Source organism: Malus sylvestris, chromosome 16 (genome assembly GCF_916048215.2).
Source record: "Malus sylvestris chromosome 16, drMalSylv7.2, whole genome shotgun sequence".
NCBI classification, from domain to species: domain Eukaryota; kingdom Viridiplantae; phylum Streptophyta; class Magnoliopsida; order Rosales; family Rosaceae; genus Malus; species Malus sylvestris.
Window position 1 is genome coordinate 699,094 of NC_062275.1, and position 20,094 is coordinate 719,187.

Consider the following 20,094-nt stretch of genomic DNA (forward strand, 5'->3'; position numbering starts at 1 on the left):
ACTTCCCGTAGAAATATCAAGGGAAAAAAAAAGAGAGTAAAGACGGTCACCTTTGTTTGATGGGCAACTGAATGAAGCTTCCTTTGCAGGCAGGTCACAACAATTCTACTCTCAAATGAAAATGCAACCAACCAAATTAGGAGAAAAGTGCTCATTTGAAACATTTCTGCATGCAGTTTTAACCTTTCCACCCTCATTTTTTTTAACTATTTTAGATTATCTCTTTCATAAGTCTCTTTCCACGTAGTGTCGAAGTAGTCGAATGGCATGTTTACAAATTCATAATCGAAATTAGAGGAATTAAATTGAAAAAGAATTGAATTTGTTGTATCAGACTCCATTCTTTTAGGCCACAAGAGATGTCTCTGTCAACCGAATCACTCCTTGCAACACTAAAATACATGGATTAGTTGTACATGTTGGCTCTTTATAAGAAGGGGAAAAGGGCTTGTTATAGGCCATGAATATTCATAGCGATCTTTTACCATTAATAAATAATTAGTGTCATAAATTAAGAACGCAACAAAATGCAGTCACAAGACGTTCCACTTTTCAGTGGCTGCTTTCCTGGTTTAAGTATATAATGTCGTCGCGTTTAAGATAGTGGGTAGATATATATTCAATTTCGTCTCATTAATTTGAAACAGATCGATCATCTTCCTTTTTACGGAAGAAATTCTTTTGATGTTGGTTCAATCATGCTATAACCAATTTCGTCAGATTGCGACATCGACAGATCGATGCCAGTACATGCTTCATTAACCACCGTGGAATGTCACTTAAGAAATTTCTCTGTAAATATCAGTCCACTGATAAAATGTCCCATTGTCCTGAATTTTTACTGCAAAGTCAATTTTTGTTAGAAAAGTAGCAAGTTAGTAATCTGTTTTATTTTTATTTTATGCAATTTTTTGATATTTTATGTCATAAGTTTACTAGTGTGATAAGGATTAATATTGTTTTCCTATTTCTTTATTGTTTTCTTGTTTCTACAAATTAGGATTAAGATTATTTTCCTATTTGTCATAAGCTTATTTCTTGCAATCAGTTTATCTTCTTTCTTCGGATTGTTTACCATTTTAACTCTTAAAATGCTATAAACCACAACATACAAATAAGGATTAAGATTATTTTCCTATTTGTCATAAGCTTATTTCTTGCAATCAGTTTATCTTCTTTCTTCGGATTGTTAACAATTTTAACTCTTAAAATGCTATAACCACAACAAGTAGCCCATGAAAAAGTGCGAACAGCAGCTCCCTATATAAAGAAAAAAAAAAAAAGGCATTGGGTTTGATACTTTGTAAGCTGTGAATCGCTTGATCATAGCCATGGTTTGTAAGCTGTAAATCTGCTTGATCATAGTCATGGTAGGGTGAATTCCTAATGGTCGTGGATAGGCTATAATTCCTTACTAACTTACTTCGGACCCGAAAAAGGTGGATACCCGTGATTCGCCACCATTTGTCCTCATTAAAAAATCTTAAAATGCTACATCTAATTGTATTTGAATTTTTCATACTAGCCAACCTACCTGGTATGAAATGGCTGACCTGCCCTGAGATAAAATGTAAAACTACCTACTAGGCCTCTTCATCATACTTGGCCTCTATGGCCTTCCAATAGTTGTCAAATTACATCCCAAATCTCGTAATTATCTCAACTTGGCTTTGGGGTATGGTATTTTACTCGAACGAAATCGTTCATTGGGAAAATTTAACTGTTTAAATTTCTCTTAGTTTATCATACATGTTTATCCTAAAAGTTAAACAATCAATAAGATTACATAGATGCATGCAGAAGGAAGAGGAACTTGTAAAATTACAGGAAATTAATGTGTATATAACTATTGGCGACAGATGGAAATGGCAGTTTCTTTCCTGACGTTGCATATTAATGATCAAAATTCAAACCAGTGAGTCTCACATCTGTGTTCAAAGAGATAAATTCAAAACTCTCAAAGCTTAACGTTATATTTTTTTCGTAAAAAAATAAAATCTTGAACAATGTTGAAAGGTGTCACGCATTTGTATTGAACAGAACAGGACCAACAGAGAGAGACGGGCGGGGCGGCCGGGTGGTTTGGGGGGGTGGGGGGGGGGGGGGGGGGCACATATGATGGGTGCAGAATGACGACAGGGTTGTCTGAATGCAAAGGGTAGAATATACGAAACAAGAGGGGAGAGAGAAAAAAAGAGAGGGGAAGAGGGTAAGACCTACAGAGACCAAAGGTGGCCCCCATTTTTACAGTCCCAGCATAAAACGACATACATCAGGCTGCGTGACCTGCATGAACAGCGACCCCACCGCCCCTCCCTTCCCTCCCTCCCTCTCTATTCATCCCGATATTTTTATTTTCTTTTTCAATTTTTTAATATTGGTATTATTTTTAATTTACAGTGAGAGAGAGACGGATTGAGAAAGAGAGAGAGTGCATGTATGTGTTGTGTATGTATGTGCATGACATTAAATGATTGAGATATGAGAGGAACACAATAGTGCGTTTTATTAGATGAGTTTCATTTTTTTTATATCGTCATTTAAAAAAAACAAGATAAATCTCTCTCTAGCTAAGGAGAGGAAGAAGAAGCTGGACAAAGGCCGCCCTTGACTCTCTGCGTCTTCTCTCTCTATCTTCATATTTTCCCGATTTTAGCTGTCGTCCCAGCAGTTGCTTATTAATTTTTTTCTTCATAATTATTTTGTTCTCTGCATCTATGAAGCTGTAGCTACCTAGAAAAAGGACGTTTGATTCGGAGAATTTTTATGTTACTTAATTGGCTATAAAGCTAGGTTTACTATATGTCTCTAGTATTCTAGGAGCTAAGAGCGTCTAAATTTTTTCTGTGTGTTGTTGATTATATAATACCTTGAGTCCTTGATCAGTCTGAGCGCGTAGCTCAAAACAACAGCTGAATAATTAATAATATTAATTGTTTTCTTTACCACACACACACACACATATATATGGCGGCTGCTTCTTCATCGATGCCGTTCTTTGGAAGTAGTAGTAGCAGAGAAGAAAACCAAAGCCAGATGACTTCGTCGATCCTTCCACCTTCCTCAAATGCTACCGCCGCAGCCACAGTCACAGCCCCACCACCTCAAAAGAAAAGGAGAAATCAACCTGGAAATCCAAGCAAGTACCTCTTTACTTTTCCTCCTCATCAATTCTTTATTCATATCATATTTATCGATTTATAGATTTCAAAAAAGAAACTTTAAACGAGTTGAATCTTTATAAATTCTTTGGTTTGATGAATTAATGGTTGCTAGTTTCTTTGAACTTACTCCTATATTTGGCTTTGAATTCTAAATCTTTTCGTTAGAAATGATGTGTTATTTTTTGTTATAATATGAATAATTTTAAATTTTCAACAAATAAAAATTGTCACTCTTCTTTGGCATTTTTCCCTAACAGATCCAGATGCGGAGGTCATCGCACTATCTCCCAAGACGCTAATGGCAACAAACAGGTTCATATGTGAGGTGTGCAACAAAGGGTTTCAAAGGGAGCAAAACCTACAGCTCCACAGAAGAGGACACAACCTGCCTTGGAAGCTCAAGCAGAAGACTAATAAAGAACCCAGGCGCAAGGTCTATCTATGCCCTGAACCATCATGCGTTCACCATGACCCCTCTCGAGCTCTCGGAGACCTCACCGGCATCAAAAAACACTACTCAAGAAAACACGGCGAGAAGAAATGGAAGTGCGACAAGTGCTCCAAGAGGTACGCCGTTCAATCGGATTGGAAGGCTCATTCTAAGACATGCGGAACTAGGGAATACAGATGCGACTGTGGCACTCTCTTCTCAAGGTAAATTAATTAGTAGTTGCTCTTGATTTTGTATCTGGCGCCTATTTTTTGTTAATTCTCATTCATTCATTCATTCATTCATTCATCCATACATTCATTTTGGAGATGTTCTCAAAATCGGTCGAGAGACGAAAGCACGGCGGTTTCTGGGTGTAATAGTTCTCTTTTGGCTAAGAATATATAGGTGCCACGCGCGACTATAACTGAAGTGTTAATCTAGCCTGATCATTTTCTATTATCAATTTTAAAGACTTAGAATTTTATTGGAATTAATTAAACCAAATTTCTGTCTTTCTCTATGAGTGTGTCTGTATGTGTATGAGTTAATATGGCAGGACTGTTTCCACGTGATAACTAGTAATCTGTGACAAACTGGCATGGCAAGGTTATATATGTATATGGGGGTTTCAATCACAATTTCAAAAGGAAAATGAAAAGAAATAATATTAAGAGGACATGGGAGGAAAAAAAAACAAGAAAGATCATCTTTTTATCTATCCTCGAAAACAACGCCCTTTTTATCTTTCATCATTTGGATACTCACGTGTGTAGTAGTAAAAATGATGAGTTGGATTATACAGACTCTCAACAGAACATATATGTGGAATGGAAGTGGAAGTAATGTAAGTAGTGGAACTGTGGAAGGGGGAGAAAGAGCATAATATTAATGTTACTGGAGTTGAGTGGAGTGGAGTGGAGTGGAGGTGGAGAAAATAAGCTAGCTAGGCTTTATCTTCGTTGTCTCATATAATGAGTTGGATGTATATGTCACTCATGAGTTTTGTTCTCTTCCTCGTTGGATTCATGTAACAGAGCTACAGCTCTTCCCTTCCAGTCCAGATACTCCTTCCCATGAAATTAAAACGTATACTCATGGGACCAACACCATATTTCCCTCTCTCTCTCTCTCTCTCCCCTCCCCCCCCCCCCCCCCAAGTAGAACTGGTCCAACACCATATTTCTAGCTAGAAAATAGATTGACAGTCCTTATTCTGATATGAAAATTTACAAGTCACGTCAGACTGTTCAATGATTAGGGTGATGAGGTTTGTGAACTTGTGACTATCTAATGGAAATATTCTCTGTGAAAAATTAATTGAACAATGGACCGTTCATGGTTTCCTGTTTTTTTTTCTAGTTTACTTTCAAGCACTAGCTACTGACTTTTTTTCTCAAGTACTAACATTTTAACTTAAATGGGTAATAATGATTGGTACTATTTTTTTATTTATCTGGATGCATCATATATATCCGTGTCACCCACATATATGATATTTGTCTTGTTCTTCTATAGATACATACATTTTACTGTATATACGTTCATGAGCATATGATGATATGATGAGGATTTTCCTTTTCATTTTTTTGTGTGATATACAGGCGGGACAGTTTTATCACTCATAGGGCTTTCTGTGATGCACTGGCTCAGGAGAGTGCAAGGCATCCTTCAAGCTTAAGCACAATGGGCGGCAACCTCTATGGAAACAACCACATGAGCTTAGGTCTATCCCAAATCCCCTCACTCCAAAACTCAACCCACCTCCCTAACAACATGTTGAGGTTAGGTAGTGGCGGCAGCGCAAAGTTTGAGCACCTCATCCCACCATCAAATCCGTCTTCGTTCGGATCACAAGCCATGCCTAATTCCCCCAATTTCTTCATGAGAGACATTGCTAACCAGCAAGGGTTTCAAGATCAGCACCAATTTCCAAGCAAGGCATTACATGGACTAATGCAACTTCCTGATCTCCAAAGCAACCCTAACAACAACTCACCCTCATCGAATAGTGCTGCGAATCTCTTTAACCTGGGCTTCTTTTCCAACAATAGTACCAGTAACAGCATTACTCCTCCTGATCATCAATTTGGTGATGGTAACGGCGGTGGCCAAGGGTTTAGCATGGGTAATGATCATCAAATTGGGTCGGGTTCTCTACCATCTCTCTATGGGAATTCGATGCAACACGAAGGTGGCGTGGCTCCACACATGTCTGCCACTGCATTGCTTCAGAAAGCTGCTCAAATGGGTTCAACTACAAGCACCGAAAGCTCGTCTTTGCTTAGGGGATTAGGCAATTCGTCAACAAGAGCAGCTAAATCTGGAAGGCAACTAGTGTCTGCGCCCTCAAGCGTTGGAGTCAGTTTTAGTGGTGATCATCATCACAGTACTAATGGGGGTGAACAACACTTGAGATCATCACAGCAGGTGGAAAATGAAAACCATCTTCAAGGACTAATGAACTCTCTTGCAAATGGAAACTCTTCGATTTTCGGAGGTGGGGAACAGGATCATAATAACAACTTTGGCGGGTTTAGTAGCGGCAGTACTGCTACTAGGGTTAGTGCAATGGACCAACAGCATAATAACCCTAATTATGATGAGGCCAAGATGCACCAAAATTTGGGTGTAAATTTTGGAGGATCTGATAAATTGACCTTGGATTTTCTTGGTGTTGGAGGGATGGTAAGAAATATGAGTGGTGGCCATGGATACTCACAGAGAGATAATCTACAACAACAACATCATGGCATCAATATGATCAGTTCTTTAGACCCAGAGTTGGAGTCAGCACAGGCAAGTCAACCCTTTGGAGGCACTACACTACAATGAGCCTGCTAGATCGAGGAATTCCAATTAAGTTCATGATATAGGTGAGAGAGTCGATCTTTTTATTATGTAGGGAAAAAGGAACGGCATTGATTAATTATCCACTAGTTATCTTGACCCCCAAGCAATAGGGTTTCTTGAATTTTATTTCTATATGTGCTTGCCTTAAGGCCTACACTAATTTATGATGTCCAGTACTTTCATCGGTTACTATATTATGTATAATGTAGTACCTTAATTAATTGCTTGCTTATATAGTTGGCGATAAAGGAATCCTAAATTAATATCACTCCTCTCTCTTTTGTGGACCGATTAAAGAATATAATTTGGTGCATGCTTAATTTTCACATAACAAAATAAAAATATCTAATAATTATTTAATTAGTAATGAGATCGATGCTCATAATTTAACCTGTATTAATTAATTAAATATTGTATGTATGAGGTAAGCCATGTTTGAGTATATATGTGGAATCAGAATGTCACAGCAGCAGACATGCATGGGCGCTAGCAGCTGAGCAGGTATTGTTTGCCCAGAATCTTCAAAATGGATACATTCCAACATAATGGACAAGTGAATTTATTTTCTTATTTGACTGGTTACGAGATATCCCTAACTAATAATTTAATATTGCCATATTCATCAAGAACTAAGAAATCATATAAATTAATTTTAATCATAAGATTTAGAGGAGAGGCTCCGGGCGACGAATAATGTATGCCCAGTTGCCAGTACCCATATAAACTATGCACAAGAATTTGTTCGGCTACCTAATATGTACCTAACCCTAATGCCCACTGGTAAAACTAAGTACAAACATTGCTTGGTTTGATAATATTTAATTAATTAATTAATCGTCCCTCCCTGGCGCTTTCCAACAATATATTCTTAATTTACATTCTAGTTCGTTCCTTCAGGTCCACGTACGGTGATATTTAAATGTTATTCAACTTCACTGCTCCTGATGATAGATATATAATTAGATATTTTACTTTAAATGTTGAAATTTAATTAATTTAATTTTACGAGCATATGCATGTGTGTTGCCATTGGGTTTAGGGCCGACTGAAAGACTGAAGAATATATACCTGCTGACCATGTATATATATATATACACACACACATACATACACACACTACTCAACCAGATGCAGCATATGATGAAATATTCGAGTATATAATAACCTTTATTGTAATTATTAGGAAATTGATGGATGATGATAGGGCTGTCTACTATTGTCGTAATTGTTGTCTCTTCTATCTTACAAGGAATCAATCATATATCATCCCGTGACTACCAACGTGTGGATGCCTTTTTTCTTCTTCTTTTTTTTTTCTTTCAAAATTTGAATTTATGCCCTATAGTTTGACTAAAAAAAATGTTTTGAAGAAAAAATAAACAAAATTGTTTAGTTCATGAATATTCATTAACTCATTCAACAAATAATTAGTTTATATATATATATATATATATATATAAGTTTTTGAGAATGAATCTCACATTGATGGAATAAATGATCATACATGAACTTATAAGTAAGTTTAGACAACTTCTTACATTACTAATTGATTTCATGGTATAACTTCAACTAACTTCATAATGAACTTAAAAAAAAAAAAACTGAAGAGGAACTCCGTCTTAGATATATATCCAAAATCCCCAATGGTGTCTTTTGAGGGATTGAAAGAGTTCGCTTTTGTCAAATGGAACCATACTAATTAACCACTTCAAAAGTCACTCTCCGAAAGATATCTTTATATATCCTATAAAAATGATAAGTTTGGATTTTTTTCGCCTACATATTCATATTTAATTTTGTTCATATTCAATATGATGATAAAAAATATAAAAGGTATGTAAGAAGTTAAAAGGAGTGCATACTACAATTTTGGATATAGGTGGACAGAAAAAATCTTACGTCAAATAAGCATTATAATAAGGATAATACTTGTATCATATTATGTGGATAACAACTTATATGGCACAAGTAAACAACTACGATGGTGTCTCGTGTCAAACGAAATGAAGATATATTTAAGCTTTTGTCTACATGTATTTGTTTCAATAGCACAGGATGTCACGTGTCAGTGTATCCAGTCTGATGGGGTTGTCGGCCACCAATGTGCAATCCCAATTGCTCCATTTTGATCGGATGCCATGGAGAAGAAAACTTTAACCCATCAAGGTTGGAGAAGAAAAATTGTGTATGGATTAAAAAAATTTAGTTTTAATCCAAGGGTTGGAGATGACCTAATCCTACTCTTTTATTTTATTATTTCTATATTTATAGTTACCCTCATTATCATACTTTATGTTCTATTTAGTCTAGAGATTCTCAATAAGCGCAAATGTTTTGGCATTTATACTCACTTTTTTAAGTCGGTCCTGTTATAAAAGTTACTCTCCGCAACTTTTTCTATGTGCTTATGTATTTTATTTGAGTGTTCATCAACAATTGAATGCCAAAATTTCAAACTAGGAATCGGGAGAGAAATGAAATTGTTTTAGGTGGTGAATGAAGAAAAATTGTTCATATACATGGGGTTTTTAATAATTTCCTAGAGATAAAACCTGAAATTGAATAGGTTCATTGAGCCTACGTCATCTTAATATATTAGACACAATGTAGTTATGTTGAAAACAATATTAATACTAATTCCTGTTTAATAATAGTACAAACTTGTTCCTCTCGAAGGAAAGACGCGTTGGAAGTGTTGGAAAAAACATAATCACATAATTCCCGGCCCTTCCCATTGATAAGAGACAATTGTATACAACTTTGGATACTCTCATGGAACTTATGCCATATATATTAAGACTTGATCAGAGTGTCAACCAAATGAAAATGAGAGAGAAGGTCAGATGAGAAACCTATACATGTTTCAACGAGATGTCAACAAAGTTCCGTGGATTTATGTTTTAATGAGTAAATATATGCTAAGGTCTTAGTAGAATACAAAAATAAAATAATAATAATACAATCTTGTCGATCTCTGTATTTCTTCCCCCAACCGTACATTGAGTCCGTGAGGGTGGGGTTTGGCTTCAAAAGTTCTGTCTTATTAATACAAAGAATTGACTGCATATTCTCTCTCTCATCTCCAAAATATCAAGGTTCTAAAAAACGCTAGATACTAGTCGGGCAGCGGGCTAGCGCCTAGGCGGCTAGGCTGAGTCTAGACGGATTTAGGTAAATTTCTTGTATAGTTTGTAAATAAGTGCATATTGACACTTACAAAAAATTATATACTTGTATGAAATCCATAAATAAGATAATAAAAATTTGATAAAATGCAAAAAGAGTATCCAATAAATCCAAAATTTAAAAATACATTAAGCATATATGTCATATAACCATAGTGAAGAGTATTGTAGGATGACACATGTACAACAAGTTTACAATTTAAAACCATATAAAATGCAAAATATGGGGAAAATAAGGAAATATAATAATGTAAGATACTTATCTATTAAAAGCCCACGGTACACGTTATTTAGTTTGCAATTAATTTTGTAACAATGCAAATTGCTTTGGTACAAATATGTTAAAGGACCTTTACAAATTCCGAAACCAAAAAGCCCATGGTACTAACCCTCAAAAAGGCCAACAAATTGTAAAAAAGGCATGCAAATTACAAATTGCTTTTATATCCAATTAAATTAACATGAAATCCAAAAAAAGCTTGCTAAGTTATTCACTTCACGCGGGTATTCTACGTAGTCCTAGGCTTGCACCTAGCACTAGCAACAACAGTGAAATACAATAAAAGAATTTAAAAATAAGTAAAAGGAAAAAATGGTGAGGACCATCTTGATGATAAAACTGTGCAATTAAACAAACAAAAGAGCTTCATCTTCTTCCTCGCGCGACGTTGGGCTTTGTAACAAAAAAATTTCCAGATTACGGCATTCTCCACATACACCCGCCTAGACCCCACCTAGCTTCGCCCAGCTCCTCCTAGCTCTGCCCAACCCTGCCTAGACCCGCCTAGTCCCGCCTAATCCCGCCCAGGCGTCCGCCTAATATGCTTTTCGATTTTGTGACTAATTAGGACTTAATTGCGGTGGTAACCTGCCGTTTAGCGCCTAGGCGGCCGTCTATACCGATTTTTAGAACACTGCCAAATATATATATTGACATCAAGCACTAATTAATTAATCATTTAATAACTATTAGTTTGGGTTGGTTCTACAAAGTAATTTCATAATTTGAATTGTTCATTTTTTAAGTCACAATTCATACTTATGTTCCTCCGGTTATCAGTTCACAGTTGGATAACTAATTAAGTGATTTTCAAATTCTATAAACTTTTGCAGAGTTGATTTATCAATGATACGTAACCCAAAAGTAATCGGTTTAAATTATAAGAAATATTAATTGTCACTAGTTAATACTTGAGCGCTCTTATATTTGCATTAGTAATACTGCCCCAGTCACTTGTATAAGATATTTATAGTTGGTATCTAATTTTGCACAAATAATAGTGTGAACATTATTTATAACTGCGTGCAAAATTTTGCTGAGACGTACCTTTCACAGGGCACACGTCAAATCCAATATTATGAACAATAATATGTTAATCTTTGGTTCTATACAAATCATGCATTTTTCTGTACTTGTCCAGAACGCAGCTACTGAAGTACTTCTTAGACTATAAGAGGCACGAAAATGTACAAACACATTGTCCTCTTCCCTTAAACAAAAATAATTGTCATCATCTTTCAGACTTAACTTGTGCTGGTCATGATTTTTCCCTATGGGGCGCCCGCGCGCGCATATATATATATATATATATATATATATATATATATATATATATATATATATGTACTTTTTGTTAAAGGAAAGTGTTAGTTACACATTCATTTTTATTTTTCATATATTTTTGTTAGTTTTTTGACATTGATCTTCTTCAATTCATTTGATCTACCGGTCAAAAATTGAAATAAATGTGTGAAAAACAAAAATGAGTCTGTAAATAACACTACCATTTGTTAAATTTCGTTTCAAACATTTAATCATCACTTAAGATGCCCAGGCACAGTATCCATTGAGGCCAGGGATCCGTTGTCTCCAATTTGATGTCTCTTTTGTGTCTTTTTTTTTATATTTTTTGACACTTGTCCATTAACATCAATGTTTTCATAAACTAATTAAAATAAAATAAAAATTAAAGAAAATAAAAACCATCACTCGGATAATCACCCACTGCAACTATAGAACCCATCGCCGTCTACACTGCTCTTCACAGTCGGCAAAGCTTTCTTTCCTTTCCATTCCCTCTCTACAAATTTCCGTACTAGATCATGATCGATCGATCGATCTAGTCAATGCATGTGAAGTTTGAAGTTTGCAATTTAGAATATCTAATCGATATATGATCAATCCATCTTGTCACAACTGACAAATAATGTGTGAAGTTTGAAATTTGAGAATATCTAATCCATTGATACGTGACCGAAATGCATGGTGGGAAGGTTGGAGTTGGTGGCTGCAGTGTTGGGGGAGGTTGCTGAAAGGTTTTTTTCAGCCATGGTGATGGTCGTCTATAATTTTTCAGTTTTTTTATTTTTTTAATTTTACGCAAAAGTAATAGTGTTACATTTAAGGTTAAGTGGAGAAATATGTGTCAAACTAGAATAAACACATAGAGGAGATGCATCTATTGAATATGCATGCAACTAATTGCAGTATAGGAAAGGCAACCTCTGTGTCATAATTTTTCTTTTGCGAACGCACTGTCATAAAAATTAACTAGTACCAAAACAAAATCAAGGAAAATGATAAAAATTAATTTTTAATTTGTCTAGGTAGATGTGCCTACATATACATATATATATATGTGTGTTTAGAATATATTTGGGAGAATGGAAACTTAAACTACGTTATTTCCTAGCCATATATGATACAAATTTATAAAATTAAACAATAAAGGCTTTTTTTGTTTACTTATTAAGTAAAACAATCATGTTTTTAATGCCATTGAAACAAAGAAATGACAATAAGTATATGAGAAATGGTAAGGAGACTTCCTCAAAAGTAGGACTCCCTGCCACTTTATGTTTTTGGCACATAAATTGACTTGTATACATTTTGATGTGGTAGAGAGTCCGTAGAGAGTCTCAGAGAGTCTCTTTGACATTTCTATAAATATGAATATGTTTTAACGCTATATGTCCTCGTAACATACTTGGAAACGGCTCTTAAAACATGAATTATGACATGGCTGCATTGCATGCATGTCCAGTCAAAATACTTCACTAAAGTTTCTAAGGATTTCAATTTTGTTGAAATGCTAATACATAAAGGAGTACATCAGTTTAACATTAAACAGAACAAACTGTCGACTAGCTAGTCATCATTTAAATTTAAACTACGAAAAAGTTCTAGCCCTCATTGACTTTGGAAATTAAACCCCCGGTCCTCAAAACACGTTTTGAGGCTTGAGAAAAAAAAAGGAAAAAAAAATATACAGCTAGCTCAAACAACCTTAAGTAATCTGCACTAATCTCCTTGGTGTCATGTCGAGCTTCATGCATATGCCTTTAGTCCGGAACAAGTAATTATATTCCCTGCAAACAAACCCAAATATATATAATAATTGTAAAAGCTCTATTTTATTAAGGTAGATAATTACGTTGTGAACAAGAAATAAGCATAGTGGTCATCGATAAATGTGAACGAGAAGAGTCCCATAGACACAGACTTAACCATGCATCTTAATTGTATAATCACTTCAATTCCAAGGAGTTGTTATTTAAAATCTTAAGTGAAAAACATTTTACTTGTAATTATTAGTATAAACTTAGGGATAATGGAACTTTTAAGTACTCGACGAAAAGAAAGAAACAAAGGAACGACTTAAGTTATTTTTCCAAGAAAATAATATTCAACACATAGGAAAGAGCTCAATCTCATCATGTATAAAAATGTTCTTAAGAATCTTAACAAAAAGGAAAATTTTTAAGGGAACTTTAACGAAAAGTACCTGGTACTGTTCACTTTAACGAAAAACCATATTTTTACACTAAAAAGTCAATCCTGTTACTATTCACTTTACCCTTTATTTTGTCTTTATCGTTAAAACTCAAAGTTTTCAAGCCCTTTTCATTAGTTTTCCTAATTTTTAAATATGTACAAATGTAAGTTAAATAATGAAATAGTTTAACAGTAAACAAATAATTCCTGCATGCGACAAGTAAAAATCGAAGACAATTTGGAAAGGGATGTGTTATCCACATACCCCAAATTACTTTTCACACACCCTTGTTAATTTCTATTCGTTGATCTTCTTCAATTCATCCGATCTGATGGTCGAAAATTAAAAAGATGTGTGAGAAGTAAAATGAGGTATGTGAATATCACACATCTTTAAAAAATGCATCTTTTTATTGAGAGGATATTTATTTTATCTCATCCATGCAAATTGCAATGCAGTGCACTCACTCTACATGTCCAGCGCTCGTGACTCTCTGCCATCCAAAATAAAAGTTAAAAAGGAGTAGAGGTATCATGTTTATATAAAAACAAAAAGACAAGACACCCAATGTGTACACCAGGTCGTCACTCATGAGTCAGGACTGCCTCAATTTTGTGTAACCATGCAAAGACATTGTGTCAGGATTTCAGTTTTCATTTTAATTTTCTTTTGTTATATTATTTTAAAAGTACAAAAAAGCCAGTGAAAAGTAGTAGCAGTGTACAGAAATTACACAATTACCAAAGAAAACTAACCCCTTTAATAAAATATATTCATTTTTAACCTAGGTCAATCGTCACTAATTTTCACGTACCTCTATCTCTCTCATCATCTCTGTACTTTTTTGTTCACTGAAAATTCCCGCCTCCTCCAAAAGATTGGGTTGACGGCGCAGCTGCTGCAGCATTGCTCTCGGAATCCAATGAGCTCATCATCTCCATGCCGCCATGCTGCTGCTCTGATCTCTGATGAGAAAATCCACCGCTCATGCTCCTCACCACTTGTCCAACCCCAAGAAAGTCCCTCGTTAGCCTATCCGACCCTCCGCCAATATTGCTCAACCCTAGATTCTGCTGCTGCAACTTTGTATCCTCCATGTTAATTGCCCTATTTTCCGAAGCATCGTATCCACCAAAGGCCGTGTTTCCGAAAATCGATGAGCCGCCTCCTCCGCTAGCAAAGGAGTTCATTAGGTCTTGGAGGTGGCTCTGGTCGGTTTGGTCACTTCCGAACATCCCACCTAAGCTGGAAGGAACTAGGGTTCCGAGCCTATCTGGTTTTGTAGTGGTCGAGGAAGAGCTTCCGAAGCTACGGAGGAGCGAGGCGGTGGTGGTGTTGTTTGAAGTGGTGGATCCCATTTGAGCAGCCTTCTGAAGCAGCGCGGTTGCGGACATGTGCGATGACATAGCCTGCTGCTGACTATTACCATTGTTGCTATAGAGAGAAGGGACTCCGGAACTCATGTGATCGCCGCCACCCATAATGTGTCCGGTAAAGAGATTATTCGAGACGTCGCTTCCACCTCCCGTGGTGCTGCCGTTTGCGTTGGTGTTGAAATGGTCGGGACTAATTAGTAAGTTGTTGTTGTTGTTGGCACTGTAGCTATTAGTATTGTTGGTGGTGCTGTTGGAAAGGAAAGGTAGGTTAAAAATATTGGCTCCTCCTCCGGAGTGATGCTGATGTGGTGATTGAAACTGCATGAGTCCATGAAATGACTTGTCCTGGTCATGGTATTGTTGTTGGTTGGATTGATCATGATCAGAGGCTCCAGTCATGAAGAAAGATGCAGCTGACGACTGAGCCGATCGGAAAGATGACCCCATTGAAGGGGATGAGAGGAGGTGATCGAATTGTCCGGTCCGAGCGGCAGCGTCAGCACCTGAAGACCCACCAAGTCTAAGGAGACTGGATTGATTGTTGTGGTCGAGTGAGGACAGTTGATGGGGAGGGCCCACAACTTGCTGAGATAATCCGAGGCCAGTGTTGCTGAGGCTTCCTCCTCCGTATAAGCTGCTGCCAATGGTGCTCAAACTGGGTGGATGCCTTGCACTTTCCTGAGCCAGTGCGTCGCAGAATGCCCTATGCGTGATAAAACTGTCCCGCCTGCACTCACAATACATCATTTTCAATTTCATGGTGAACAGAAAAAAACAATACAATTAAGTAGCTAGGTTGAAACATTTCCTGATGACAGTAGTCATATGACTGTTGCATACATTAGCTTAGAAATGTACGAAAAACATTGCATTGCATTCACATACATAATTGGAAAAGGTAGAATTGAATTGGATAAAAAAATGAATGACACAACCTCCATATATATGGAGATAGGCCATTTAAAACTCAATGGCTGTGTAAAGTCTTTGCACAATAGGTTAAAAGCGTTCACCTTTGAAATGGAGGTCCCAAAGTTCGATTCCCTCTCTTTCAATACCGCTTGTTTCTTTAAAAAATCTCAAAGTCCCCACTAGGCTTTAGAAAATTAAAATTGTATACAATTCTATCCTTAAAATGAAACCATTTTGTTCCTGTCCATAAGTGAGTTCCCCAATTTTAGTAGTATAATTGTTCTGATTTTAATTGGAAATTGATGGTCTAATTAATCACACCAATTAACAAGGAATCATTTCGAGTTGCAATTCTATTAATAGATGAAAATGAAGGAAGATATCAAATCTCAAAACCCTAATGTGTGAACTCTGAAGGATTCAAAATACAAAGACTAATTAAGAATTTGTGACAAACTCAAATGCACTATAATTACATTTTTTAGGGGGAGGACACATTTAATGACTTTCACAATTGCACGCACTAATATGCGATAACAGAAATAATTGCACAAGGAAAATGAACCAGTATTTCCCAAGAAGATATAGAGAATTAAAAGGGGATGGAAGTGTGAATTTTTCTGAAAAATGGAAAAGAAATTTGAATGAAATTAATTAATTAACAACCAAGAAATTCCATTTCAAGGACTTGCACTTCAATAAATGCAGCATGAGAATGTATTCGAAGTGATGAAAGTAAATCTATCAAAAACCCCATTTGAGGACTTATGCTCAAGTAGTAGAAAACTCATGATCCAAATGTCTGTTTTTCCAGTTGAGAATTATTTCCCCAAAGCCATATCAGTATCCTCAATTACTGCTCCTATCTAGTCGCATCATCCCCAAATTATGACACTGCAATTCTATAAACCCTACATTTTGACCAAAAACCCATTAAATTTGACACAATTTCAAACTCCTGCAAGGTCATGAACTGAAGCCAACTCAAAACCAATTTTTAGAGAGAGAGAGAGAGAGAGAAGCGTTGTGATGAAAGCGAACAGTAGCAGTACAAGTACCGTCTTTCTCTTCTCTTCTCTCACATTACGTAGCAATTGGCATAGCAACACGTGAATACGAAAAAGCTTTTGCTAAACACCGAAATCGGGGTTGTTTCCGAGGTGAAACAAAGTAAAAGAAATTAAATCAAGTACTAATATGACGACCATATATGGCCTTTTTTTTTTCTTGAAAAAACAAAAACAAACTGGGGCTTCCCAACTGGGGATAAAATCATATATAAGTATCCGGAAACCACCACGACCATAGCAGTTTCCACAGATTATTCACGTGGGAGCATGTTTTTCTGCCATTTTCCTCTTCCCCAAAGAAAATTTTTAAAAATTAATTAAAACACATTTGACAGGAAAAAAAAAATTAACGCATATACTAAAAGCGTGAAAACTTTTTTCTTCTCTTGTCACTGAGGACTCGAGGAATCTAAATAGCTTAAACAAAAGAAAAAGGTCAAGTTTCGACACAAGAAATTTTTGTGTGCACCGAGAACACCGAACTCATGAATTAAAGTAACTTGCTGTGATTATGCGTATGTTTGATTAATGGGAAAACGAGCTAGATAAAAAGTTGATTTTGATTTGGTGAATAATTTACCTTGAGAAAAGAGTACCACAGTCACATCTGTATTCCCGAGTACCGCAAGTCTTAGAATGTGCCTTCCAATCGGACTGGACGGCGTACCTCTTGGAGCACTTCTCACACTTCCATTTTTTTTCGCCGTGTTTTCTAGAGTAGTGCTTTTTGATGCCGGTGAGGTCGCCGAGAGCTCGAGAGGGGTCGTGGTGGACGCATGTGGGCTCCGGGCAGAGATAGACTTTGCGTTTGGGTTCTTTTGTAGTCTTCTGCTTGAGCTTCCAAGGCAGGTTGTGTCCTCTTCTGTGGAGCTGTAGGTTCTGCTCCCTTTGGAATCCTTTGTTGCATACCTCACATATGAACCTGTTTGTTGCCATTAGGGTCTTGGGAGATAGTGCTATGACTTCGGCTTCTGGATCTGTTCTCTCATGAAAAATGCCAAACCACAACAAATTAGAAAATTCATATCTTTATTAATCACAACAACAAAATTGTATATATCTTACAAGACACATCATATTTTGTAAACTTGCGTAATCATTTTTCAATCCAACTAATCATAAACTTTTATATCTATCTGTATATATGTGTTTTCCCATTTCAATTAGTTTCTCTGCCAATTTAGGGTTCCTTATCCGTGAGAGAGAAAAAAAGGGATGGAATACGAGCCAGAATTCAATTCAGAAAATTAAACCATATATATTCTTAATCTACTTTGCTTTTGTGTGTTGGGTAGCTAGTTAGGTAGATCCTAGCCAATGTCAAGATTTCAGAGGTCGGGCCAACAAGTAACTAGAAAAAGAGAAAGAAAATCAATTGTTGGATACTTGCTTGGTGTTCCAGGTTGGTTTCTCTTTTTCTTCTGAGTTGGAGCAGCTGGTGCAGCTGTGGATGAGGTTGGTGTTGTGGAGGAATGTTGTTGCTTATTCATCTGCTGATTTTGATCTTCTTCTCTAATTCCAAAAAGCGGTGCGCCTGACGAAGAAGACGCAGCCATCTCTTTCTGATCAATCTTCTTCTTCTTCTTCTCTTTCTGCCCTTTCAATAACCCTCCCTGAGCAATCTGAGATGTTCTCTAGCTAGAAACCAGCAAAACCCCACAACCAATTTATAAGTCCTCAAATCTTATCCCAAAGAACAAATGAAGAGAAAGAAAAAAACTTGAAAGGAAGAAAATATTAATCAAGGGAGTTGAAGAGAGAGTAAAAGGAATCAACTCCATAACTAAGCATTTGATGTTTTCTCTCTTCTTCTACTAGTTTTTTTCTCTTGTTTTAAATGAAAATTTCTGAGGAAAGTGATGCTGTTACGGTTTTATGATTTGGTGTCATGCACATACAGTAACACATATACACAGAATCTTTTCTTTTTTCTTTTAAATCTTTTGATTTTTTTTTCATAGTTTTTTTCCAGAATTTCTCAGTATTTTTTCCTCTTTAAATAAAATACAAAAAATTGAAAATTAATTGACAGGGGGAAGAGAGAGAGCGACGTAGAGAGAGAAGGTGAGGCCTACAGGTCGGTGGACCCAATCCATACGCACATCACGACATGGTATGGTGCGTGAGAGGAGCATGAAGCAGCTAGCTACTCTCTCTCTCTCTCCCTCCTTTTCGTATCTTCTTACTCACATCCAGACAAGCTATCCTTCATCACCCCTGTCCCAAGTGGACCTCACTGTAAAAAATTTAAAATCAAGAAAAAACAGAGAAAATAAACCTAAACCATATGTATACACATTTTCAAGAGAATTAGTGTGAGAAATGATAATAATATACACAATAGTCATCTAAACTACAAAAAGAAGAAGTTTTGATCTCGGAATGCAATGAGATGAATTGAAGAACCTATTCATCTCCACCACTTTCTTCTCAAGAGAATTAGTTGAATAATAAACAAAATTTCAAACGCAAAAGAAAGAACTACCAGAAAGAAAATTAGATATATATACCTGATGAAGGTAGTTTGAGACGGGGCTGTGTTGCTGAAATCCAGCATAAGCTAGCAGACTAATGTTGTCATTTGAGAGCTCTCTCTCTCTCTCTCTCTCTCTCTCTCTCTCTCTCGGTCTCTGGTCACTGACATGTAAAGAGCAACGCCTACTAGGTCCAGTTTCAGTTACATGCAATTGATTCTCCTCCTACGGGCAGACATTTAATGGGAGGCCATGAAAGGTTGTTTTAGTCCTTTTATAATTACATCCGAAAATCATACTTAAAAGACTAAGAACAATTAAGAAAAGACCAATTATCCAACTACTATATATCGATACACAATTACCTGGGAAAATTAGTTTATTTAGATAAATAAACATTTACACCACCACTAATTATAATTGCTATCATCATCAACAACCCTATCATTTCCCAAGCCCTAGCTTTGTAATTAAATAACAGTAAAAATATTATGAGGTAATTATTAAATTAAAGTGATTTGATTTGAGTCACTTCTCTGATTTTCAAGGTTGATATATATGTAATAGAGTGCAAATTTTGCTTTATTTGTAGAATTTGATAAGTGATTGGGACACTTTTTCTTTTAATTTCTTCTTTTCTCTTTGAGTATTTAGAAATGACAGTTTTTATTCTGTGCCAGCTAAAGCCTTTTTCCTCATACAAGAACGCTTGCAGCATATCTGTCATTCCTTGAAACAAGGACACCTTAACTACGACTATGCACATCACTTTCATGTGTAGTCATTTTGGTAATGTGATGAGGGTGTAAATATTCTTCATTTCTTTGTGTGGATGACATTCAAATTTGGACCTT

At 36.2% G+C, this 20,094-nt stretch overlaps 2 protein-coding genes across 5 annotated transcripts; one reads left to right on the forward strand and one right to left on the reverse strand.

The window, feature by feature from the left end:
- The first annotated feature begins 2,513 nt into the window (after window positions 1-2,513).
- On the forward strand, window positions 2,514-6,715 carry LOC126608257 (protein indeterminate-domain 5, chloroplastic-like). The gene is made up of 3 exons (XM_050276114.1): window positions 2,514-3,139; window positions 3,422-3,818; window positions 5,199-6,715. The coding sequence occupies exons 1-3, from the start codon at window positions 2,968-2,970 to the stop codon at window positions 6,427-6,429; spliced, it is 1,800 nt and encodes a 599-aa protein (XP_050132071.1). The 5' UTR covers window positions 2,514-2,967; the 3' UTR covers window positions 6,430-6,715.
- Window positions 6,716-12,685: 5,970 nt separating this feature from the next.
- LOC126609396 (protein indeterminate-domain 5, chloroplastic-like) lies at window positions 12,686-19,430 on the reverse strand. 4 transcript variants are annotated; one of them, XM_050277331.1, is made up of 6 exons: window positions 19,277-19,430; window positions 18,869-19,002; window positions 18,157-18,404; window positions 17,347-17,743; window positions 14,223-15,511; window positions 12,686-13,001 (listed from the first exon to the last, which is right to left on the reverse strand). In XM_050277331.1, the coding sequence occupies exons 3-5, from the start codon at window positions 18,320-18,322 to the stop codon at window positions 14,257-14,259; spliced, it is 1,818 nt and encodes a 605-aa protein (XP_050133288.1). In that variant the 5' UTR covers window positions 18,323-18,404; window positions 18,869-19,002; window positions 19,277-19,430; the 3' UTR covers window positions 12,686-13,001; window positions 14,223-14,256. The 4 variants fall into 4 exon arrangements, 3 of the variants coding, with proteins under 3 accessions (XP_050133288.1, XP_050133287.1, XP_050133289.1); XM_050277330.1 differs by having other exon boundaries at window positions 18,842-19,002; XR_007618137.1 differs by lacking the exons at window positions 18,869-19,002; window positions 19,277-19,430 and adding an exon at window positions 13,876-13,901 and having other exon boundaries at window positions 18,157-18,730.
- Window positions 19,431-20,094: the final 664 nt, after the last annotated feature.